The 26,609-nt window shown below is 42.8% G+C and overlaps 1 protein-coding gene across 1 annotated transcript in view; it reads left to right on the forward strand.

The window, feature by feature from the left end:
• uxs1 (UDP-glucuronate decarboxylase 1) overlaps positions 1-26,609 on the forward strand; it is a 72,327-nt gene that overhangs the window by 8,876 nt on the left and 36,842 nt on the right. Inside the window, 5 exon segments of the mRNA XM_048239221.1 lie at positions 11,492-11,519; positions 12,972-13,020; positions 14,972-15,015; positions 17,653-17,713; positions 18,677-18,857. Of these exon segments, the coding sequence (XP_048095178.1) occupies positions 11,492-11,519; positions 12,972-13,020; positions 14,972-15,015; positions 17,653-17,713; positions 18,677-18,857 (363 nt within the window).

Here is a 26,609-nt window from a genome sequence, read left to right on the forward strand (position 1 = left end):
CTGGTTTTGGGCCATTTCATACTCCGTCGAATCTATGCACTATTGTCACTTCGCGTGCCCTTCTCACCTTTTTCACCCCTGACCAGTTTGCATGCCTGCATTAACATTTACAAACATTAACATTTTGTTTTGCAATAAGCAATATGATTTGTATGTTGCTATTTCCGCTTAGCTTAGCATACAAAGCTAGCTAGCATGCTAGCGGGAATCCAATTTTCTGCCTATGGTTTACTAGCGTGCTAAACTAGCAACACTGAACTGCCCAAGATACACCACACCACACCACACCACTCCACAACAAAAAAATCCGATTGATTGGAACATTTTTTCCCCATGCATATGAACGCACCATAGGTTTCCTTTATGTCTAGCAGCCTATGCCGATTGCTGTGTGCATGTGATTGACATATGTGCAGGGTAGAAATTTGACTGAAATTGTATTAAATCAGGTTGTTTTAACTAATATTAGACTGCAAGATGCGGTTTTGTCCACTACATTTAAGTTCCCTATAGACTAACTTGCCATATTAAAAATTCCCAGTTTATTCCCATTAATTCCCATTAATTCCCGTTTATTCCTGTTAATTCCCATATATTCCCATGGAAAGTTTTCCAACTTCCAACAAAATTCCTGGAATTTTGCAATCCTATTCAGGGAGTGAAGGCCTTTCCAAGGCCAAATGCAGCCATTTACAATTGAGTCCACTTTTGAGTCTAAAAGTGGACTTGCGCTTCTCATTGATTGTTCAATTTGTTTTTTCTTTGCAGCATATAAGTTATTGTTCTTGTTTATTAGCGTGAAAACAAGCGAGAACAAATAAGAGATTGCGCACAACTTTAGTTGGGATAATGTTATCATTGCAGCCTCACAGATGGCAGAAAGACACCATCTGAAAGAAACTGAGTGCATGTGCAATCAGTAATTTGCATTAATCAGCAGGTAATAATTGAATGTATTAAAAAAAAAAGACAACAAAACATGTAGGCTATTGTGAGTTAAGGGATAGACCGCACACTGACAAGAGCAGATGTCCAGGAGTCTCTATCTACTGTAGCCTATATTCAGAATATTGAATTAAATATGTTGGCATAACATGAGGGATAGATGTATTTCTTTACAAAAGAAATAACTAATAATAATGGATTGAAAAGAGGTAATAATAGACCAGACATGATTGAATAGAGACCACATATAAGAAAATGGACAGCATATCCACATCAGTCCCTATCAACACAAGTATTTTTCATAGGTCAGGATTATTGGGCTCTGGAACAGATTTTCAACATTGTAGAGCTGCTGTAAAATATTCAGTTTGCACTCATTGGATCAAATTTAGATAGGTATCCAACATTAAAGATAGGTTGCTATCCAAAATGTATCTTGTGTGCATGGCTACAGTATGTCTGTTTTTGGCTGCATGCATAAAGGCCGACGTGAGCATTTTTGTTCTCGACTCGGGGTGCTATTCAAAAAATTTCTTTGAGGTTGGCAGGTTTGACTTTGTTCACAAATCATGCATTAATGCAACAATAAAAGGCCTGATTTTGAAATCAAATGAATTGGCTGTACTCATTAGAAGAATTGTATAAGTGGTGGTTAGCAAGTCACTCATGGTTTGTGACTGTGTGTGTTGCTTTTTGCAGACAGCATCAGTATGTTTGGTTGTTCAGACCCAATTGGAAATGCCAAAAGATAAAGTTGCCCTTGGTTTCCTCCAGAGATTATCTACTACATGGAAAGTGCCTTCAGAACAGAATGCATCTCCCAGCACAGGAATCCATTTACAGATGGAAAGGGCTGCCTCTCAGGTGCAGGGATAGTCTGCTTATTCTGTAACACATCTCAACACCACCTGTGGAGGAGATAGACAGATTGGGAACAAGCTGATTTGCATAACCACACACACACACGCACACACACTCACTCACTCACTCACTCACACACACACACACACGGACAGAGAAAGAGAGAGAGAGGCTTCCTTTTAGTGCTTTCATTTACATCAGCGAGAGTTCAGGGAACACTCAGTGTTGACCTCTTTCTGCCTCTTGTCCTCAGGGAATACCTACCTTACTTTCCACCTGCTCATTTGCTTGCTCCCTATCTCCCTATCTATTGAGCTATTTTTTTTATTCAGTGCGCAATTATAAGATGAGATTTCAGGGAGTATGTGTGTGAAGGGTGGATTTGGTCGTTTTCACCTTCATCTCTAACCTTGACATTTTTAGGCTAACACCGACTTCCTTATAGTTACAGCTATGTGCAGAATAATAGCAGTGTGTTTTAAAAAAACAGATGTGAAACAATTCTCAGAAATAATGGTAATGCAACTAGATATTAGTGCAGTGATTCAAAGTAAAGCAAAATCTTGAGACATTTTTCAGTTTATATGGTAAATATTTGAGTTTGGAAATTAACAGCTATTCTAAGGATTTTGAGCTTTATTCAATTTTTTTAAAACACAATGCTATTATTCTGCATAACTGTACATGTCTGACAACAAATAAACACAAAGAAAGAAACAAGAAAACGAAGACTGGATTTGTTTAATCATGTGAAGCGCTGATATCAATAGGAAATTTCCAGTATCCCATGGGACACACACTTTTCTATTTCAACAGATAATTGAAATCAGTATGTGGACTGCTTCAGTAAATAGGCTACCCTTGTGTGAAATCACTCTATTATTAAGGCTAGGCTAATAGTCAAATGACTCATTGTTTTGTATTGTATGTAAGTTACAGAGACTCACCTGGGCCAGACACACATCCCTTTGCCATACCTGTTGAGACTAGGGTTGCAAAGGGGCGGAAAATTTCCGGAAACTTACCATGGGAAGTTAAGCCGGGGAATTTTGGAAATATTCCAAATTGGAAACTTTCATGGAATTAAAGGAAATTATGGGAATTAATGAGAATTCACGGGAATTAACTGGGAATTTTGGGTAATTCATACAAACTGTTTCATATACAAACATTAATATTTTGTTTCGTAATAAGCAATATGATTTGTATGTTCGTATTTTCGCTTAGCATACAAAGCTAGCTAGCATGATAGCGGGAATCCCATTCTCTGCCTATGGTTTACTAGTGTGCTAAACTAGCAACACTGAACTGCCCAAGATACACCACACCACTCAACAACAAAATCTGATTGATTGGAACATTTTTCCCCATGCGTATGAACATGGTTTTCTATAGGTTTCCTTTACTGTATGTCTAGCAGCCTATGCCGATTGCTGTGTGCATGTGATTGACATTTGTGCAGGGTAGAAATTCGACTGAAATGGCATTAAATCAGGTTGTTTTATCTAATATTAAACTGCAAGATGGGGTTTTGTCCACTACATTTAAGTTCCCTATTATAGACTAACTTGCCATATAAAAAAATCCCAGTTTATTCCCATTAATTCCCTTTTATTCCTGTTAATTCCGATATATTCCCGTTAATTCCCATGGAAAGTTTCCATCTTTGAAAATTCCAGGAATTTGGCAACCCTAGTTGAGACCAGTCTTTGGCAATTGGACTGATGGTTTGACCGAGATTCAGGATGTCTGTTAGCTGGTAGTATGTGTTGACAGCTGTCCTTGGGAACTGGACTGACTGCTGGACAGCTCTTTAGCCAGGACTATAACAAGAACGAGAGGTTTACATTATACATGCAAAAAAAGCAAATAGAATTGAAAATTGCATCTTTTCTTGCCAGTTTTTCAAGTGCCTATGTCTAATGAGAATTGTGCCTAACTTTTTTCCTAACCATTTTATTCATTATGACCGCCGCTAGCGAAGCGGTCATATAGGGATTGTCAAAGTTTCCCCAAGTCTGTAAAACCTGACAAACGTTGTCGGGTTTGCCCAACACGCTGCCAAGCATACATCCTCTATGGGGAAGCCCTGAAATAAAGCCCATGATGTCGACATTCCTCGAGTGGAATGGGCTCGTAAACCGACTGGGGGTTGTAACCCCTTAGTCGTATAGGCCAGGGCAATAGCCGCCACAATCCATTGTGATAGACGCTGCTTAGTGAGCGGTCTACCCAGATGTGACTTTGCACAAGACACAAACAGCTGTTCCGTTTTCCTTAACTCCGCTGTTTTGTCCACGTACGCACGCAACGCCCTGACCGGACAGAGCGCATTCAGCCACTCCTGCTCTGGGGAGGCGAAGGCGTTAAGCAACGCAAAATAGTTCAATCGGCCCGACCACGACAGTGACGGGTTGAAAACCTTCGGAATGAACGCTGGGTTGGGTTTTAATACAACCCTCGAGTCACCCGGGAAAAATTGCATACAGGCTGTATTCACAGATAGGGCATGAATATCACTTACGCGTTTAGCCGTAGCCAAAGCCACCAACAAAGCCGTCTTGAGTGAGAGCGCTTTAAGATCCAACTGTTGTAATGGCTCGAAGGGAGGGCGAGACAGAACATCCAAAACCATCGGCAGATCCCATGAAGGGGCCAGTGGTTTAGAAACCGGGTGGAGGCGTCGAGCCCCTTTCATAAAAATTGACGTATGAGAGGGTGCTGGCCCGCCTTTTTTTCCCCAAAGCCTACATGGCAGGCCCAGATGGCAACCAGGTAAACTTTGACAGTGGAGAAGGACTTGTTTTTATCCAGTAAGTCTTGCAGAAACGTAAGGATAACGTCCACAGAGCACTGGAAGGCTATCGTCCCTGTTTTAATACACCAGTCATTAAATACACGCCATTTGCTATCATACAACGTCCTAGTTGATGACGCCCTAGCGCTCTGAATGGTCGCTATGACATTGCAGGGCAGTCCTGCAGCTGTCAGATTCAGCCTTTCACGGGCCAGACCCAGAGGGCCAGGCCTCTGGATGAGGGTGAAATATTTCCCCGTTCGCTTGGGACAGCAGGTCCCTGCAGGGGGGCAGCGGCCACGATGGGGAGTGGAGTAACGGGATTATTTCTGCTAGCCAGGGTTTCCCTGGCCAGCGCGGGGCTACGAGAATGAGTGAGAGGCTCTGTTCCCGCACCCTGGCGAGCATTGGAGTGATCAGTTCCAACGGAGGGAAGGCATAGAGCAGGACGTGTGGCCACTGGTGTGCCAAAGCATCTATCCCTAACGGGGCTTTCTGATCGCACAGGGAGAAAAACATCGGACATTGCGCATTCTCCTCTGAGGCGAATAAGTCCACTTTCGCTCGACCCGTTCGCAACCAGATTTGAGCCACCACATTGCTGTGGAGTTTCCAGTCTCCGTAGCGGGGATTGCCCCTGGATAATAAATCTGCACCCAAATTCAATACACCGGGGACGTGTGTGGCTTTCAACGACAGGAGCCGTGTGCTGCTCCATAAGATCAGTCTGTGCCAACGTGTGCATATGACGAGACCTCAGTCCCCCCTGCTTGTTGACATAAGCCACCACAGTGGTGTTGTCTGTTCTGACCAAGACATGATGCCCTCTCAGGATGGGCAGAAAATGTCTGAGTCTTGAGCCAAACCGCCATCAGTTCTAGACGGTTTATGTGCAAAGATTGCCACCACGCCCGCTTATCGACCTGCCCTCGTGGGTAGCTCCCCAGCCGCTCAGCGAGGCATCCGTCGTTACTACTTTCCTGTGTAGGACAGCACCCATCGTAGTTCCCTCTGTGAGGAAGAGTGGGCGTTTCCAGGGCCTTAGCGCAGCAGGCTGCTGAGATTGCGACAGGGCAATGGCAGTGACGCGAGGGATTCAATCCCAGCGACGCCACCCATCGGTGAATAGCCCTCATGTATAAACGGCGAGGGGAATCGACCACCAAGGCTGACGCCATGAGGCACAGGAGTCTGAGGCAGACCCTGAATTTCACAGTAGCCCCTTTATGGAAAAAAAGAGGGCATGCACGGAACGCTATGACTCGTTCCGCTGACAGGCGCGCTCTGAATGAGACGGAGTTTAGAGACAGCCCTATGAAGGCAGGAAGACTCTGGGGCTGAGCGTAAGGCCAAATGGGAGGGCAAGCCACTCGTAGGCCACACCTCGAAAGGCAAACCTGAGGAACTTTCTGTGGGGCGGATAGATCGGGACGTGTAGGAACGCATCGGTCAGATCCACTGAGGTGAACCAATCGCCCGGGCGCCGGTGCGTTAATCGTCCGTTGGTTAGCATCCTGAACCTGTACTTTCTTAGGTATCTGTTCAGTGCACGCAGGTCCAATATCGGGCGCAAGCCCCCCCCCTTCTTTGGGACCAGAAAATACCTCGAGTAAAAACCGTGACGGATTTGCTCGAAGGGGACTACCCTGATCGCTTGTTTGTTTAACAGGGAAATTATTTCCCCCTGTAAAACACGGGCAGATTCCCCTGTAGCGTGGGATTGTACAATCCCATTGAACGGGGTGGGGGTGTAGCTTAACTGTAGGCGGTAGCCTTTAAGCTAGAATCTTTATTATCCAGTCTGACTTCACTTGCATCCGCCAGTACTGGATGCGCTCGGTCAGTGGCGAAATGACGCCATCGAGCTGGCGTGGGCTGCAACGCTAGCGTGCTTATGTTGCCCATTGCCCCCGGTGGAGCTTTGGCTCCGCCTGGTTGCGTTATTAGGGAGTGATTGCACGCCATTGCCACTGAACATGGCTCGTGACTTTTTGTGAGAACTTTTTGTTCATTTGACAATTTTTTGCATTCTTTTGACGGATACGCCCTCGGCCTGGCCTGGCTGCGACCGGCTGTGATTTATTTTTGAAGGGGGCACTGGTGTGTGCTTGTGAGACTCTGTTGGGGCTCGAACTGGCACTCCAGGTCTCTTCTCCGCTTCAGTGGGCTGTGAACTGCGAGCGCCTCTGTGGCCTCTGCATGCCTCTTGGGGGGCAGTGAACATGCCTCTTTGAACAGGCCCAGGAACGGGGCCGGTGTGAGTCGAGGAGGGGGGAACGTCTGGCTGGACCCGCCCCCTGCCCTGCAAGGCTGGCATTACAGGCGGCGCTTCTTCTTCCTCCCCCTGCGCTGGGTGGGGGGTTTTGCTGACCTCCCTGTGTCGCGTTAGGGTTAAAGGGCTTTTTAACCCAGGCACCTTTGAGCTCGGGGGTGTTACCAAGGCTCTGAGTGGCAGTCTGAGTCGGGAGCTGACGTCTCGGTATCCGGTACTGCGGCGGACGTGCCGCTGCCTCGGAGAACATCTGTCTGGGTGCTTTGGGAGCGGGGGCTTGTGCCTTTCTGGGGAGGCACAGCTGCAGCCTTCACCGTCCCCCGCTTTTCCTCACACCGCTTTTGCATAGTGGCCACGGCTGGTCCAAAGAGGCCTTTGGGGTCCACGGGCACATCTAGCAGCTGGGTCTTCTCCATGTGGGAGAGGCTGGAGAGGTTGAGCCAGCGAGCTCTCTCTTGAGAGACCATGAGGGCCATAGCCCGCCCCGCCCGCTTGCACCCCGCACACCTGTGTAGCCCGTGGGCAGAGGTCTGTGACCACACACATTTCGGCCCCACACAGCTGGCTGGTTGGGGGCGGACGAGAAGTCTTCCTCCAGCCTCGGCTTGGTAGGCCATGAGCAGAGATGAGGCATTGAGAGCTCTCACCACCGGGCGCCACTGCTTTGTAGCTTTTTTCAGTCACGGCGGACTGGAAATTGTCGGCTTTGGAGGGGAATGCGGGTCCCGAGGGGGTCATCGCAGACTTCTGGGTGGGGTGGAGATGGGAGGCCAGGAGCGGGTTCGACAGGGGCAGATGGGAGAATCCACTGCTTTCCATGTCTGGCCATTCCAGCCAGCCCTTGAGCCCTTGAGCCGGTTTTTCGCTGAGAATGGGCTGCTCCATGAGCGTGTGGCTTCCTCGAGGCACTCGGGAAGACGGGGAGTAGTTGTCTGGTGGAGCTTTTAGCCTTCGGGATCCTCTTTCCCTTGTAGCGAGAGGACACGGTCTCCTTCTGGGCCTCAGGCCAGGGAACGCCGAGCTTTGCAGCTGCTCTCTTGCAGACGTCGTGAAGGCCCACGCTTGCGGCTTCATCAGCCTCAGTGGCGGTGCTATCACTTCTCACGCCGCTCGGGCGAGCAGCCTGAGTGGCTGGGAGGAATAAGTCGTTCGCCATCCTCATCCCCAGGGATAGTAGGTCGACGGAGTCATCCTCTGAGATGAGTTCAGCTTAGCCAGTCGCACCTAGCATCCCCATTGGGCTGTCTTGATTAGTCGGATATAGGCGATAGAGCCGCCGAGCTGGTCGCCACACTTCCGGGGATGCTTAGCAGCCCCAGACTGTTCTCCAGCCGGTGTCAGCGGCGAAATCTTGTTCCCACACAAACTCCTGGGAAAGGGTTGCTGACTCAACTGTTTGGGAGGGAGGTCATCTACTGTTTGGTGACAGACTAGCTTTGGAGCCTAGCAGACTGGGGGTTTGGAGGCTACTGTTTGAGACAGGCTAGGCATGCTTGGAGACAGGGCTACGCCTGTTTGGCGACAGGCCGAGGGAAAGGCTACGTTTGGCGACAGGCTGTTCAAGTCAAACCAGTGCTCTTCGGGGATGTTAACGCGTGTCTGGGCCGTTGCAGCCCCAGACCACCAAGCCACACACACCTGGTGGGTGTCAGGGGGCGGAAGAAATCTTGTTCCCACACAAACACATCCCCTCCGGGCTTATGTCAGTCGTCCAGCCAATGGTGGCTGGCGTAATGATATAATGGCTTCTGGGAACTCGTGAGGGGGCGTGTCCCATAGTGAGATACTGAATGAATGCTTGAAAGAGAACTGTAAATGCGGTTATACCAAGCAAATTGATAGCAGCACTGTAATTGTATCTTTCGACTGTCATTTGTTGCACGTGCTACAAAAATCATTCTGTGCAATGGAAGATTTACCAACGCTACAATCGCCTGATACAGTTTTGCCTATACATGTGTGAGACTGAGACGCCCGATGTGCTTTGATTCCAGCTTTCCAGTCTGTGAAATTAAAAAGCACATGTGTGTGAAGTATCCAAACAATGACACCTTCATTTCATTATGGCTGCTTTAGCAACACACCTTAAGCTACTGTGTAGTGGGTCCCATTTAGAAGTGGCTACTTTATTAAAGCTTTCCTTGACTCATGGAGCTCGCGTGAATTTTATTACAACTTTTCGCCACGATGTGGCAGTTTAATTCCGCTTGATGCTGTAAAGGCGAAGCCATTGGTTTCAAAGGAGATTTTATTTGTGTCGCCAGCATAGCCTATTGACAATTTATGTTGTAAAAATAGGCCTACCTTATAAGCCTACCTGTAGCTTAGGGAAGCTAACATCGTTTTCTATTAGGATCTAGTTTGTTAGTTACAGTTTTGTCATAACTCCCTGATGCATTTTTGCATTTAGAATAGCCAGAGCGTGGATATCTCAATCGGAAAATTAAAAATATCGGGTGCCTATGGACTTGGCTGGGTGAACCCAGCCTGATCTGCCCGCTATTTATTTTTTGATTTCTTAAAAGATTGAGCTTGGTCTGGTGAAAGCCAGACTAGCCATTGACCTCAGTTACACAATGCAAGGGAACATGAATCAGCCTATATTTGCACTAACAATAACTGACAACAGCTCTTCAACTTTGGCCCGTTAAAATGTGAATGAACAGTCTAGCGACGCATTTCATCAAGGCCCATTTGGACATGTCAGTTATTTGCACCACTGGTTAGATGTAAAACAGCATTTAGTTTCAGACTACTGTTACTTAATTTGTGCATTAACAATAACGTTTCAGACTACTGTTACTTAATTTGTGCATTGACAATAAAGTATTACATGAACTAAAGATGACTAAAATCTTATGTAGAAGAAGAAACATTCACAAAAAATCCATCCATCCAAAAATCACCTTTGTTTTTGATAGCTGTTGAAAACGGCATGGACAGAGATGTTTTTGTTTATAAATTAATAAATAAATAACATTATGCTGATACCTTTTGCTTTTCCCAAATACAATGTAGCCTACAGGTGTAAGTGACCTTTCATCAATCCAGTTGCAATGGATGAACTGTGATTAACTGCCCTACTTGTGATTGTTTAGAGATTTTAAAGGTTTTATAACAATGCTACATCTTCTTTGGCTATTCTACAATCTATTCACCTTTTCAGCACCAGTAGGCTACTTTCTGTGCAGCCGCACACACACACTCAGGCATGCCAAACAAGCATACACAAAAGTTTCAAGAGTGGGGGATGGAGTAAAATATGGAGACAAATTGAAGTGTGATTTATTTTCGCTGGAACGGATGTACAGGACTGAGCGGCGGTCATATTTTGTTCTGCTATGCGGTACATCTAGTTTATATATTTATTTAGTCATTCATGTTCTAATTTTTAACTCTGGGGTATAAAATGAAGTTATAAAAAAATAAGACCAATATGAAAGGAAAAGGAGCAAGATGCCAAACTGGGCATCACTCCAGTTGGGTATGAATTTAAATAAAAAGGTAGTAGCTTTCCCTTTTTTGACATCAGCAAACCCAAGAAAATAATTTATCTTTTTCTGGAGTGCAAATTGTATTTGTGTTTACTCTTGGCACAACCTGAAGAAAGGTTGTGTGTGTCTGTTGTTGTCACTGGAGTATTGTGTGTAACTGCAATGGTGATCACAACAGAAACCTTGCCCAAGCCCTGCAGAAATAAAAGCAATGTGGTGCTTCATTGTGAGTTTCCCTGCAGCTGTTGTTTGGTTGGTGAAGGTTTGTGATCAGTGAGTCAACAGTCAAAAGTTTTTTTTCTTTTGTTGTTGAGTAAATTACCCACAGGCATTCGGCCGTGGCGATGATGATGTCAAGTTTCCAAGGTAACTTTAGAGGGCTACCTTTAGATGATCATTCTAATGACCATAGAATCTCTGAAGCGGACTCGTTCATATTTCAGGACAGAGTGGAACATGTATGCCTAATTCTCTTTTCCACCATAGATTATTTGATGTTGTTTATATAACTCTCCTTCAATTTTTCTCATGCTTATGAATAAAAACATTTCTCCTCTCTCCTTGCATTGGGCTCATCATGGAACACCCATGGAATTAGTCAGTAAGGCCAGGACTATGTATGTGCATATATATGATGGGAGTCTTTTTATGGAACATTGTGAACTAGCAGTGTAGAATAAGGCCAAAGGAATGTTATTCATCCCTCCACCTCCCCACTCCACACTTCCCAAGGGGTGTGTATCGGACATCACACATATAGCTGACAGGAGAAGGACAAGCCCAATTCGTCAGATTTATTTTAAGAAAACACCGCTTGAATCCCACTTTCTGCAGATGCCGTAGGCCTAGCGTGTGACATTGATCTGTACTTGTTGACCCAACGTCTTTGGATTGAGCTGCATCCGTATCCCCAAATCGAGGTATTAACATGAGTCGGGCGTTTCCAGTCCTCTCTTAAAAGGCCATAACCCCATTTGCTTGTTCCCAAAACAAGTTGACGGAGTTACAAGTTTTCATCAGTAAAAGTATGACCCTCTGTTCTGTAGGGACTAAAGTACATTAAGACATTAGAAACTAAATGTATATAAGCTATATGTTGACATTCTCTCATCTCTCTTTCAGCTGTCTGGGGAACCTACACAAATATGAGGTAGGTTATGATTTATTTATAAAGTGCATGTCTTCTTCTTATTCTTCCCACCAAATTTCTGCGTCTAATTCAGCTTCAACCGTTTAACGTAGAAACTTCGTTCAAACTTTGTAACATAGGTCTTGAAAAGGACACTTGAAGAATGTATTTTTCACTTTTGTAAACTTTATACTTTTTGAGATTTTAACAAAAAACAAGCTTATTTTTCCCCATAGACTTTGCATTAGCACTATGACATCACAATTGACTAATTACCTTGCTTTGCACCTGTATCAGCTTCCAGCTTCTCAACTAGGACCCATCAAAGGGCCAGTTAAACTGATTGCACCTGTATCAACTGCTTTCTGCTTAATTAGGCCAACTCTCTCTGTGTCTCTCCATTCTACAAGGATATAAGGCACATTCCATCCAACTTTCTATCCATTCATCCTCTTCAAACCATTCACTCATCCACCCATTAAACTATCCATCAACATCCATTAAACAATCTGTCTATCAACATCCATTCAACTTTCTGTTTATCAACATCCATTACACTATCTACATTTAACTTTTAAACTACCGGTATATACTCTGTCTCAGGGTTTAAGCATACAATCTGTCTCTCTTAAGACTACTATTTCCTCTGCCCACAACTGTTTCAAAATAAATGTCCTCACTACAATATTTCACTATTAAATAATTTAACTATTTAAACTACTCAACTATTTAACTGTTCAGCCATTTAAACTGTCAGTTGTTATCAACTATGACTCCTGCCAACTGTTTCCAAATAAAAGTTTGTTTGGTATTTTATGTTAATATACAGTATGTTTATATTTTCATGCACTGGTAATTTCCTCGAAATTACATTTTCTAGTTCATTTTAATGTTTCTTTTTTTTCAGTTGCATCATTGGCATGTTTAGGACCTTCACACAGATAGACATCTCCATAGGGGTAGTTGTGTTTCAATTGAAAATAATAATTATTCAGACCGTAACACAATTGCAAATGATTTCCATTTGTTTTTTGATTCATGTAGGGTGCCTTTGTGTTTTTCCTTTCAAATTCGTTATCGTCCTGTCAACTTTTTTTTTCTATTGTAACAGATGTATATCAGCTTCGCCTTGCTTACATGTCTGTGCGTGGGTGCATGTGTGGTGTGTGTGTGTGTGTGTGTGTGTGTGTGCACATGTTTGGTGGTTGTCAGTTGGAAGATCAGAACTTGTGCGTGAGCTGGCACCAGGGAGAGGACGCGTGCCTTGACTGCTTCCGCTCCTCTGTCAACATGGCAACATGTGGTGCTTGTTGACTCGCTGTGGAAGCCGTTTTTCTGCCATACTGTTTGCTCTCGGAGTATGTGTACATGCACGCTCTGGCTAAAGCAGTCATCTGTCTCTCTCCATCCTCCTCTTCTCCTCTTCATCTCCTCATACTCATCCCCCTCTTTTTACCTTTTCGCTGCACACAGGTCCATACAGGAGCAAGGAGAGATACGGATAGACCAGAAGATTGATGAGGTTTGTGGACCATGAGTATTGCATCTCTCTTTCACTCTCTCTCTCCCTCCCTTTCATACTCACGCTGTCTCTCTCCCCCCTGCCTCCACCCTCTCTGGTTCTCAGTCACTGGTCATTCAACTGCTCTTTTCTTATCAAGTTAGTTGGCTATTTTTTTCTCCATTTTTTTCTCGCTTCTTTATCTCATCCCAATCTGTCGCTTCTCTCTCACCCCTTCCCTCCCTCCCTCCCACGCTCTCTACACACCTGTCCGCTCGCTTGCTCACTCGTTCACGGTGAGCACACTGCTTTGCTGTCCTAGTCCAGGACCACACAAATCTAATTACACTTTTTTATTATGTAGAATAAAGCTCCTCACTAATTAAGGCTCACGGTCAGGGGACCAGGGCTCTATACTGTTGTGTTTCATGTTGCGTTACAGTCAGCTGAGCAGGGCTCAATGCTGTTGTGTATTATGTTGCATTACATGGTTGTGTTTTACTTTTGGGCAATTGTTGTTGTTTTTCTTCTAGCTCTCTTTTCATGTCAAAACTATTAACAGACATAGCAGGGTGCCTGTAGCGCCACACCAGAAGGAACACTAAACAAAACATGGATTGTGTTCTTTCTTTTTGCGTGTACACAAAGTTAAATTGTCTAGGCAAGGATTCACAGCTGGATTTTTAATTAAGAGATGTCATGTAGTCAAGTTAATGCATATGTTGCATTCCTCAGTTATCTAAACCGTTTGAAACAAATCTATAATGTCCTTTTGCCCAAATGTGTGGTTATTTTTTTCCATATTTTTATTTGAATAGCAGTCACATGCACGGGAACACACATGGATTTACACACACACACACACACACACACACACAACACACACACACAAACATAAACAGTTGGATAAAAAGCCTTATCATTGATGATCATTATCAGCTCATTATCCAGGCCCAAACACCTGCTTATCAGTGGCCATGAAACCTCATTAATTAGCCCCAGCCTTTCCTGCTATCTCCAATCCCTGTGACCTTATGGTTCAAAGTATGCCATAACATGCTGAGGCTCATTTGCTGGTGTCTAAGGAAGGTTAAGGGGAATGTGGTGACATTTTGCCTTCCTCTCCTACCACAAATTTGATAATTCATTAAGAGGTGGCAAAAAACACCAAATGTTTGTTGTCAAGGTACTGCTGCACTAGAGAGAGTAGTGTATTTTTTCTCCTGTTTTTTTGAGTGTGTGTCCGTTCAGGATATCGCTTTTTGTTGAGTCTATTTGTGCAACCAGATTCGGTGACTAAAATATTTGTTTGTGTGCACTGTTGGAAAATATCCATTATAAAATTGAAAGTAGAGCATTCACCCTCAGTGAAGCCTTAATTGTTTTCAGCAAATTTGCTGCTTTTTGGTGAAAGACTGGTTCCATCCTGTTCCCTTGACTGTGCTTCTGTACTGTGGAATTTTCTCTAAGCTCTCGTTTAGGAGGTTTAAAACAGGTGAACTTTGAACTATATATTGTTATTGAATTGGTTTATTGAGAGGAAACCCCACATACCTCCGGGGTCTCATATGGGCCTCTCTAATCTTCTGTAAATTCTGAAATCCCTCATTTCACCGATTGACTTGTCATTCTGTGTTTTTTTTCCCCCCTTTTAACAATATTTCCGAATTGGAATTCAATTTTCCAAAACCTGCTCATGCTTTTCCCACCTCCACATTTGCTCCTTCCTTTTCTGTCTTCCTTTCATTATTTTATTCTCTAAATAATAATATTCTGTAACACACAGTGCTCTGGCCATTAAATAGCCTTAGTTGCGGAAATGGCCTTAAATTAAACAAACGAACAAACAAACTCTAAATAATAATAAACGTTTTTATAACGCCATCAGTTATTGAGTATTAATATGTTATGTCTCTTGTCTCCTGTAGGCAGTTATTGAGTATTAATATGTTCTGTCTCTTGTCTCCTGTAGGCAGTTGCACCCTTAAGGGAGAAGATCCATGATCTGGAGTTGACGTGAGTTGTGTCTGAGTCCTCCTCTTAGCATTCTCTCTATCTCTATCATTTCTCTGTTTTTGCTCTGTTTTTCTCTCACCACCATTTCATTTTGAGTGGATTTTGAAAACACACCACCACAAAAACAGAGCCAGAGCAAGGGTTTATTGGCCACTTTGAAGCATAATCCCATCATCCAGGCCCAAACAAAATAGCAGGAGTGTGGTTGTCAGCTATCAGAGAAATGAGGACAGATCTTTCAGAAGTTGGAGGAAAGCACTTGGCATTAACCAAGATTTCCCTTTAAAAAGTTTTCTTGTAGCGTTGCTTTTCCAACTGATACAATGGTCTTCCTTCTCTAAGGCTTCAATGGAAAATTCATCACTCTCTTACCTAGTTATCATAAGCCCCATCTATTTCAAAATAGCTGTAGGTGGAATAGCTTCCAACAGAGTTACTGCTGACATCAGCTGACACCAGAGCTTGCAATGAAACATTGGTCCTCCACTCTCAACAGAGGAAGCTGGTCATTGGAGTAGGATGCTCTATTTGCTAGTGGGATACTAGATGACACAGGCATTCTTAGGATGGAGGGCAGAAATGGACAAGAAGAAAGCAGGTCTTCCACCATCATATCACCCTATCTTCAGTTAAGGCCAACAGGCTGTCTAACACACACAGGACATACAAAACCAATTAACATACTAAAATGGATGTTGATGACTCTGAGACTAAAAATCAAGACCTGGAGATTAGGAATGAAGCTGAAGAACAACAGACTGAACATGTTGACAATGAACCTTTAGAAGAAGACCATTCAAAGGAAATTGAAGTAAATACAGAGACCAATGGTGCCGCAGAAAAGGAATTAGAGAGAGGTCAGAGAACAAGAAAACTTACTGAAAAGGGTCAAGGACTCCATGATGACAAATTGAAAAGGCTTCAACATCACTTTAGTAAAACATATGAGAAATGGAAGGTTCTTGCTAAGGAGGCTAGGAAGACACTCAAACAACCATCCTCAAGCGATGTTCTACAATACCTCAAGACTAAAATTGATTCTGCTGATACTGAGGTTAAGCAAAGATATGAATAAAGTAGGCACTTATCTTTAAAATCCTATTTCCTGTAGCCTAAATGTTGTCAGTCATTCTTAATATTCACAATTGGTGCACTGGCATGTTTAAGTGTTAGCTGCAGTGTAATGTTAGATTATGTTTAAGTTAAGTACAGAACTGACTGTGCGCCCAAATTTTTGTCTGTGCTCCTAAATGTCTGTGTTGGTGTCTCACCTTGTCTGTCTTTGGCACAGAACAACGCCTCTCCAAGTCCAAGTTGTTGACTGAAATGACAGGTTGGCATCGTGCCACCTTGCGAGACCTTTCAAATGGCTGGTGAAATTGAAAAAGATGATTCGGTTTTTCTACTGAAGGCAGAATAAGAAGGTGGCTAAGGGGAAAAACAGAAAAATACAGGTGACATCACACCTGAGCTTCCTCCTATAGTCATTGGTACAGCTCTGCCATGGCTTCATTTCTCTCCAAATCTTAATTAGGAGGTCCACCAGTCCATTCTCACGGCCATCAGAGAAAATGCTGTCATTGCAGCCTTCAGTTTAGTCAAGATGCCTGTCCACTATTGACCATTTGTCGTAAAAAGCTCCTCTATCATTGCGACACACATGTGTGTACTTACATGAGTATGTGTGCGCGCATGCGTGTGTGTGTGTGTTTGTCCTCAGGTGTTCTTCCGATTAATTTATTTCGGAAGTCCTTGCACATCTCTGCTTGAGCCTCCAGTAATGCGTGTGTAATCTCCTTTCTAATTACTCAGCCCAATCAATTATTGATCCGCACATCTGATTGTTATTTAACTAAGAATTACCAAGTAGATTTGTGCCATGTCTGGAGACATGGGGTTTGCTGGTTGGCCTTTCCTTGCTTTGTTTATGGCTTTGTCTTAGCCTGTTCAGTCCTGGTTAGTACACAACTCAAAAAGCACTTGAACAGATGGACTAGTGAGTAGATACGGACAAGGCTAGTGCATTGACTACTTCACACTCAACTCTTGACCGGAGTCATCCAACTAGCATAATTTAGGTTGTAGTCAGGCTTTCATATGAGCCCCCATATTCATGCCCCCAGAATGCAGCACTGCAGCTGCCGGCTGCTCTAGCTGTTGACAGCATCAACTTGAGCTAGGTAGAACCAATCGTTTTTTGGTACCAACAGTACTCGGCGGAGCTCTCGAGAAACAGAGATCTATGTGATCAGTTTTAGATTGGATTAGATTAGATTCAACTTTATTGTTATTGAATCATAGCTATGGCAGATGGTGGAGGCAATCATAAGACAAACTAAGCCATGCATAAATAACTAAAAGTCAATCTTGCTAATTATAATCGCTATCATACACAAGCGTCATAGACAGAAGAGTAATAATGGCTGTGTTTGCCCGTATCAATGAAGGTGTTCATCTGTTGTGGTTTTGCGACAAACAGCAAGGGAGGGTGACATGAGCTTTCTGTTGGAAGGTTTTGATGCACTCTCCTGGACTTGCTTTTCTTTCCAGTGAGACTGAATTCTTCAGAAGTTTAGGAGTTGATCAAAGCGAATAGGTTATTGATCGCTCATGTTGTTTTTGCCCTTCTCCTCTCAGCGTGTCGCAGAAGTACCCCCCGGTCAAATTCCTGTCTGAGAAGGACCGCAAGAGGATTCTGGTGAGTTGTGAAAACACCACTCTTGAATATAACTGCTACCTTCCCCAAGCAGACACACACACACACACACACACACACACACACACACATACACATAGACAAAAAACACATACACGCAAACACATGCATGCACTAATCTTTACCTGTTGTGTTATCTCTGATCTTTGTCCTCCAAATACGTCATGTGCAAGAATACTACAGTATCATACCATGTTTTATTACATCATGCCTCTTATCATGATTGCTCTCCAGGAAATAACCATACAAAGAAATATTTCCGATTACTTTTTTTTCTTCAGCCAGGCAATCCTTTCTCTTGATTGTTTCCCCAAGATTTCTCAGTCTAAATCAGAGCACCGGTAATGACTGTGTTACCTGTGGCCCTGTTTCGAGACTGGGAAAACAATGAAGAAAAATGACTATGTGTCTAGCAGTGAGCTTTGACTCCTATGCTCTAGGCATATCGCCAGAAGAGATACATAGGTACAGAGACACATAGACAGGCTATGAAAAGGCAAGGTTCTGAACAGCCCATCCAAGTGATTGTACTGCTTTGTTGCTGGGTTGGTTGAGGGGAGGGAGGGGGTTTGTCACAAGAGGCAGCTTTCTCCTCCACTCTTTTACGCTCCGCTGACCATGAAGACGAGCAAGCAGTCGGCAAAGATGAACAAGCAATGGCATGCTGTCACTGTGCTGGCCGCACACCTGCCTTTGTAATAATTTTAAATAGAGCTATTTGTTACATTCCAGCTGATTTAAAAAGGAAAAATCACTTACCTTTCTAGGTCTTCTAAAATGACTTTTTTTTTTGTTGGGAAGATTGACTGCTTTCACTTCAATTCACAATCAAAGCCTTCAAAATTATAGAACATTAGAAACACTATTCAGCCTGAATACCCAGAGCTTTCTGCTTGACTCCCTCCTGTCTTAACTTCTCTACTCTGTCCACCCCATCTCTTCCAGATCACCGGCGGGGCGGGCTTTGTGGGATCCCATCTGACCGACAAGCTGATGATGGATGGCCATGAGGTTACCGTGGTAGATAACTTCTTCACTGGCCGCAAACGCAACGTGGAGCACTGGATCGGCCATGAGAACTTTGAGCTGATCAACCACGATGTAGTCGAGCCACTCTACATTGAGGGTAAGGCTATCTCCATGGCTCGATGTCAATCTGAGGCAATTTGGCGCATGTGTTATGGCAAGAAATGGGAAAGCATGCAGTGATCAGCTATACTATTCAGCCTGACAGAAGGTGGAACTGAATATAAACTGCACATTTATATTCCTTTAAACCATGAAATGACCGTACATACCAGTGACCGTAAGACTTACCAGTAGTGCAGCCAGAGCTTAATTACCCCACTGACAGTTGTGTGTGCAATGTTTCCCAGTTTAACAGGCATCACCAGGCTATAATTGCATTCCAAATTTTTTTTGAAAAAAACATTTAAAGTCATGAAAATTGTGACCATGAGGTGCTTGATTCTGATTCATTGGGCTAGTGGACACTGCAATTAATACATGGTTTTGTCTTAATTTGCATATACAATGTGGTTTGTACACAATAGGGCTGGGACGGTAACCGCAATACCGCAGTCACATGACTCATACCGCGGCAATACCGCTTGTCACCATCATTACCGCAAAAAAAATAAAAAATCTGTGAAACATGCACATGTGTAGTGTGTAATGTTGTGATGTGTTATGTAAGGGACCATCTTGCTTGTGCGTTTCTGAACTTCTGGAATTCTCCTTATACAGTAACTGACTTAACATTTTACTTTTGTTAGAGCCACTTTTGTTATCAGCTGCTTACAGTATCGTTTTCAGTATCTTTTACAACTTCTGGTATAGTTGAATAACAGTATATTGTGTATAAAAACACTTCACGTTCATGTTTTGCGATTGACTTTGCGCGTGCGTTTCTGAACTTCTGGAATTCTCCATCTAAATTTTGAAAATATGACCAATGATTCCAAAATACATACTAACCCCACAATGCAGACTGGTGATTTCACAGTCATACCTACAAAGTAGAGTTTTGGAGAGTATTGAGGCCTCTTTTCTCAGATCTTTCCTAGGAAGCTTGGAGAGCAAGAACATACCCATTTGAGAGTACCAATCCATAATACATGAATGTTAATTACAGGCTTTAGTACTCATGATTGTGTGAAATAAGGACAATATGATCTGTATTAGCAATTTTTCATTAGATGTTGCCTCGGTAATGTAATCACTTGAGGTAGTATGACCATTGATGAAACATGGCAAATTACTTTCTGGGAAAAGTGAGCTGTCATCATGCGCCAGGCGTCCTTCTCTGCAGCTGCACTGATCATATTCATTGAAAATCCCAAATGACATCATTGGACCTCTAAGAGCCAATTATTTGTCCATTTTTTTCACCTCTCGAGCTTTTAAAAAAATGTTTCGCCTCACACCTCTTGGTCTCGCCAAAAAATAGATAGCAGTTCTCTCTCTCTCTCTCTCTCTCTCTCTCTCTCTCTCTCTCTCTCTCTCTCTCTCTCTCTCGCTGTCTCCCCTCCAAAAAGATTGCAACCAGTTCCTGTGAACATTTACAACTTCAGCAGATGACAACCGACTCGTCTTTTGACAGAGTTTTCGTCAGCTCTGTCCTATGGGACTAGTGGGAGAGATAAAGGGAAGGGAAGAAAGGGAAACACACTGGATAGTTTATCTTTGGGAGTTGCTTTTTGTCCAGCAAATGTATGTGTAGACTGTGTATGCTTAATATAAGAGCCTGTAAATAGACGAGAGTCTAGAAGGAAAGGTTGTGGCTTGCCTGAAATTTTGATTTCAGTTCCTTGTTAGATAAACAGCCTTATATTTTCCCTAGGTCTTTATCTACATGAAAGGCCTGTTTTATTAGGCTAAACCTCACAAGTGGAATGAATCAGTGCTTGGATTTCACTTTAGAGGTAGCAGGGTCGGGTTAGCTTACAGTCACTGTATTTTCTTAGAACATGAAAGGCCAGTGTCCCCTTTCTTTTATACAGCTTTCTCATCTTAATACTTCTTGCTCTCCTCCCAGCTTTATGCTTTTGATGTTATTCTTGGTTGGAGAAGGAGTGCATTGGAATGTATGTTTTGTTAAGTCAGTTTATGTCAGTTAAATTCTTGCGATAAGCAGTTTAAATTCAAACCAAATGAACATTCTACATTTACCTAAGAACACTTTTTTAATGCACTGCATTTTATATTTTAACATCTGCTATATCATTCTTCTATATCATTAACATCTGCAAATTTAAATGTTTAAACTTACAGATGGAAAATTCATGGACGAAATTATTATTTCCCAAGTAGCATAGTTGACACACTTGACATTGACAGGAGGATAGGCTACATAGCAAATGTATAATGGCATTCTGGGCTCAAAGGACACCATGAAGAAAGAATATTGTTGGAATTGGCCCTTTTGGGGTTGGGGGATTCAAGGGAAGCACTCTTCAGACACAGGAGATGGGATTACGTCCCCATTGCCTGTCTTCACTAGGGTTGCAAAATTCCAGGAATTTTCAAAGTTGGAAACTTTCCATGGGAATTAACGGGAATATATGGGGAATAAACGGGAATTAATAGGAATAAACTGGGAATTTTTAATATGGCAAGTTAGTCTATAACAGGGGACTTAAATGTAGTGGACAAAACCCCATCTTGCAGTCTAATATTAGTTAAAACAACCTGATTTAATGGAATTTCAGTCAAATTTCTACCCTGCACATATGTCAATTACATGCACACAGCAATCGGCATAGGCTGCTAGACATAAAGGAAACCTATGGTGCGTTCATATGCATGGGGAAAAAATGTTCCAACCAATCAGATTTTGTTGTTGAGTGGTGTGGTGTATCCATGGAGGTATTATATATAACTGGAGAGAGTGACTAAGTCCCGCCCTCCATACAAATTAATGGCAGAGGCTAGTAGACTAGTAGTAGGCAGAGGCAGAGGCAATTCATAGTCAACGCCAAATTGAACACTGGGGATCCAGCGCCAGTCGACTCTGACCATGCGCCAAGTTCTAAAGCTGGAAATGACGCATGAACCAACGTCGATTTTTATTGGATATTCTGTAAAAAGAGAGTCGTCCTCCAGTAAGAGGGTGGCGATAATGCACATACTTTGCTTGCCACGTAACAAGAAGAAGAAAAAGTTGCTCGGGAACGCCGTGGAGTCCAGTGGAGTTAAGCCCTAAAAAACAACTTAATTTCATTGGATAACAGCGGCTCTAACTAAGAGCGGTCTGCCTGACGTCCTGCTGCTGCAAATATGCATTCAAACATGACGTGAAATATCCATTGTCGAACTATAAATAAACTATTCGGCTTTTAGTGCCATATGTAGCGCATTTTTACAGTCTATGATTAGTTTATTTTATTGTTTGCCAGCATGAGCGGACAATTACGTCCGCTGTGCTCTAATGGAAACCTTATTGCGTAGCGAAGTAGCCTAAATTGAGCTATTTTTTTTAATTATGCATGGTTTACTTTTATTAAATTTGTAGGCTGGAATGCCTCGCGGCAATAATTGTGTTTCAATGTAGTAGCCTACTGATTCAGCCTCTGGCAAGCTCAAAAGGGGGCGGCTATGGGTTGACAGCAACGTGTGACCATGGTGTAACGAGACAAGGGCTTTATGCCGCTGTTGTGTAATTTATTGTATTTAATCATGTTTAGGCTATTTTTGTTCGGGACAAACAACAACGAAACAAGATCAATACACTTTCTTTATTTGTCATATGATGCATAAATAACCATAATATACACGTCTTCTCATAGGCTCCTCAAGAAATACGCACTGAATAATGTTTGGCTGTAGCGCCCGGATAGGTACCGCCCACCAACATGTATGCGGCATGAGAGCTCGTGCCCAACGCGGATTTTCGTGCATGGAGCTGGTTCCAAATGCTCCATGCGGCGCCATACTTGAAAATGGCGTATGCTAACATGCCGAAGCTATTCTGCACGCTCTTGACCCCCTGGGTGTATATAGTAAACCATAGGCAGAGAATGGGATTCCCGCTAGCATGCTAGCTAGCTTTTGTATGCTAAGCTAAGCGGAAATAGCAACATACAAATCATATTGCTTATTACGAAACAAAATGTTAATGTTTGTATACGAAACAGTTTGTATGAATTACCCAAAATTCCCAGTTAATTCCCATTAATTCCCATAATTTCCTTTAATTCCATGAAAGTTTCCAATTTGGAATATTTCCAAAATTCCCCAACTTAACTTCCCATGGTAAATTTCCGGAAAGTTTCCTCCCCTTTGCAACCCTAGTCTTCACTCTATGCACTTGGTGTTGATGGACCCCTGTCCCCCCTTAACAACTTGAATAGTGCCAGAGCAATCTCGTGTGTGTGTGTGTGTGGCACTGAAGTGGCAATTACTCATAGCAGCCTTTTGTGTGTTATATGCATAAATAACTGCACAAATAACTGAAAAAATGGATGAAGGTGATCTCAGCATGGATGGTTACTTGAAGCTTGAGGTATAAAGTGTCTGGCTGATTAAACTTAGGGTTGGAGGGAGAGGTTCCACTGTGTTGCAACGCTGTGCATTAGTGATGGGGGGGATATAAATTTGGGAGAAGTGCGAGGCTGCTCCGCACAGCGACTTTAGGGAGGCGTAAAAACATTTCCACTTCCTTCAAGTGTGAATTAAAAAAGGATTAGGCACGATGAAGTAGATTAGATAAAACTGGGCTGTTGAAGAGTTTGTAACCACTGTCAAAGTCAGGTTGGTGTGCTGACAGGTTGGTGGAATAGGGAGTTGGGGGAGATCTGTGACTCAGGTGAGCCTGGAGTCAAGAGGCTCAGCCAAATGTACTCACCAGGTGCTGGAGAAGGAGGCAGGGAGGAAGTGGGACTGTGGGAGAGGCTTGATGTGAGGGGGTAAGGGGGGTTGATGGAAGGAGTTGGACTGCAGAAGTGTCTGTTTTTAGTATGAATATTGTATCTGTCTTTGGTGAGCTGAGGTGTGTGTGTGTGTGTGTGAGACAGAAGGCAACCTGATTATAGTGAGAAAAAAGCCTCTCTTTATGATTACCGATTGAATTAGGTAATTTCTTTTCATCCTAGCCTAATATTTGTGGTGTGCAGTCTGGGTATAAAGATATGAAGTAATGCAGGGCTCTACACTAACATTTATTTCCAGGAGCACTTGTGCGCCCAAGTTAAAAAATTTAGGAGCACAGACAAAATTTTGGGCGCACTGTCAGTTCTTTACTTAACTTAAACATAATCTAACATTACACTGCAGCTAACACTTAAACATGCCAGTGCACCAATTGCGAATATTAAGAATGACTGACAACATTTAGGCTACAGGAAATTTTAAAGATCAGTGCCTACTTTATTTTCAGTCTGTTCTATTTTCCTACATTTTGTTAATGTAAAATAGTATAATACATTGCCATATTTGCATTTAGCCTGTATATCAAGTATTCTGCCAAATGTAGGCTAATTTATTTATTTGTGAATCCATCTGTAGCTAATCCAAATATGCCCATGGTGACCTATCTGACTGCATACTGCCTAATACTACTACTAAAACAGTCAATTTTCTCTTCCACAAAACCTATATAGGCTAATCAAGGATATATATATATTTTATACTTTTACTTTTTATTTGAAATATCTGCATTGATGGGGGCAGTAGGCAAACGTTAGGCCTACTTTCGTTTTGCACTTCAGCTTGTATCCTATTCGGTGTTTAAACAAGCATGCGTGGAAGCCTGGAGTTGTCAGTAGCGTTCTACCTTTGAATAAAATGGGAGTATTACGGGAAGCTACTTTTGTGCCTGTTCGCTACAGCTATATTTTGCATATTGCAGCAAATACGTCAACTGGGCTAAAAGGCATGTTGGGTTACCTTTCCTTCTCTCACTGCATTCTCAGAATCTCATCCTGTTCCTACGATATCCGATGAATTCGGTGGATAGAAGAACTAATTTCTTACATTTTTGCATCTTGGCTGGCTAGTCTAACTTTCCACTTTTTCTGCGTGTTCTTGGATTTGATAGAAGCGACTACTAGCGAGTCACGACGCGAAACTGCTAACGTTGATGGGAGGTGTAGTTTTTATGCTGCATTCGCGACGTGATTCTATGGTTTGCACCAGTAATGTTTCTTGATGTTGCGGTGTATTTTGTAGACAAAGATTGACATGGTTAGAAGTCATTAGCACCAGTGCCCTAAATATTTTTGCACTTTCAAGCGCCATCATTTTTACTCGCATGTGCAAGTAAAATGGGCGCACTGTAGAGCCCTGTAATGCATAAATCATTAATTAATTCATGCATGAATTAATGATAATTCATGTACCCTTACCATAAAGTGTTACTGCAGTCTGCAGTACTTCTGTTAAAACATCACATTTGTGTGTTCTGCCCTTATCATGCACTGTCAGTGATTGCACCCAAATTAAAAGTCAGCTCCAAGAAATAAAGCAGAATTTATCTCGGGTGATGTTTTGAGCACATCGGTTATACACGTAATGAGTCATTCTTTATCAGATTACCCTGTTAAATTAAGAAAATATTTTTTTTTTCTGAAAACCTATACAAAACATATAGAGCTATTCTAAATATTGTTTTCTTTTTTAGTTTTGAATCTACAGCCCTTTGAGATGTAATTATTTTCATGTATTTGTATATTTGTTGATATGTGACTGTGACTGAAGTTAACTCTGCAGCCTTTAGTTTAGACAAAGAGCATTTGTCTTGCTTTTAAACAGACCTTTTGGAGTTTTCCTAGTGACAGCTACCGGATCCCTCAAAATGTATTCATTCATCGAGCTATCGATTTTGTTGAATTAAGTGGCAGTAGCGTTTGTTTGCACCATCAGTAGATTGCTAAGGGAATTGGGCACCGTGTTTATCTGGCTTATCATGGGAGAGTCCACCCCCACCCCACCCCCCAAGACCCCATTGAGTGGGAAATCTCTCATCTTTGGCAAGACGGTAGCAGCCCTGGGCCTGACCGAATTGGTGTCCAATCTGTTGTGTAGTTTGTGGAGGCTCACAATATCCAATTTTGATCCGAGTGTACTTCTGGCATGTCGGAAAGTTTGGTCTCTCAAGTGTGAGCAATCAAGCATAAAGCGTGAGCACAGCAATCTGATTGAAACGGTGAGCTACCATTTCGTATGCGACTGGAAAAGAATACTGTGTTTGTGCCAGTCAAAATACAGGCGAAGAGGTTCGCCCTAGTTTTCATTAGTCAGAATCAACCATGCCTTCAGGTCCTCCGACTGGCAATCTTTTTTTTTATTTATTTATTTATTTTTTTTTTTATTAAAGTATATTTTTTGGGCTTTTTATGCCTTTAATTATAGGACAATGGAGAGTGACAGGAAGTGAATGGGAGAGAGAGCAGGGGTGGGATCCGAAAAGGACCACGGGGCGGGAATCGAACCCGGGTCGCCGGCTTACGGTGTAGGTGCCCCAGCCAGTTGTGCCACAGCTGGGGCCTCCGACCGGCAATCTTGTCATCACTGGATTAAATGGGAATGGCCAGTTCTCTCCATTTTCTATGCTCTTATTTATGAAAGTGTTTTTTCATTATTTATTTATCTCTTACGATGCTCCGTGCTTCCTCTTCCTGTGTGCTGGTTGTGTTAGTTACCAATGCAGCAATCATTTTCCCATCTGGCTCGCACATTGCCTAAATAGCTTATCAGCTTGCACCCATATGTTTATTCATATTTATGATTTTTCCCCCCTATAATGAGCCAATATGACTTTGACCAACAGCTTGTGATGTTCCTATGTTCTCACTCAAGTCAATCACTCAAATTTTGGTTCACATCTGGTTTTACAAAGCTATTTTGTGTTATTCATTTAATTTTAACTTACTGTTTCTCT

Source organism: Alosa alosa, chromosome 3 (genome assembly GCF_017589495.1).
Source record: "Alosa alosa isolate M-15738 ecotype Scorff River chromosome 3, AALO_Geno_1.1, whole genome shotgun sequence".
NCBI classification, from domain to species: domain Eukaryota; kingdom Metazoa; phylum Chordata; class Actinopteri; order Clupeiformes; family Clupeidae; genus Alosa; species Alosa alosa.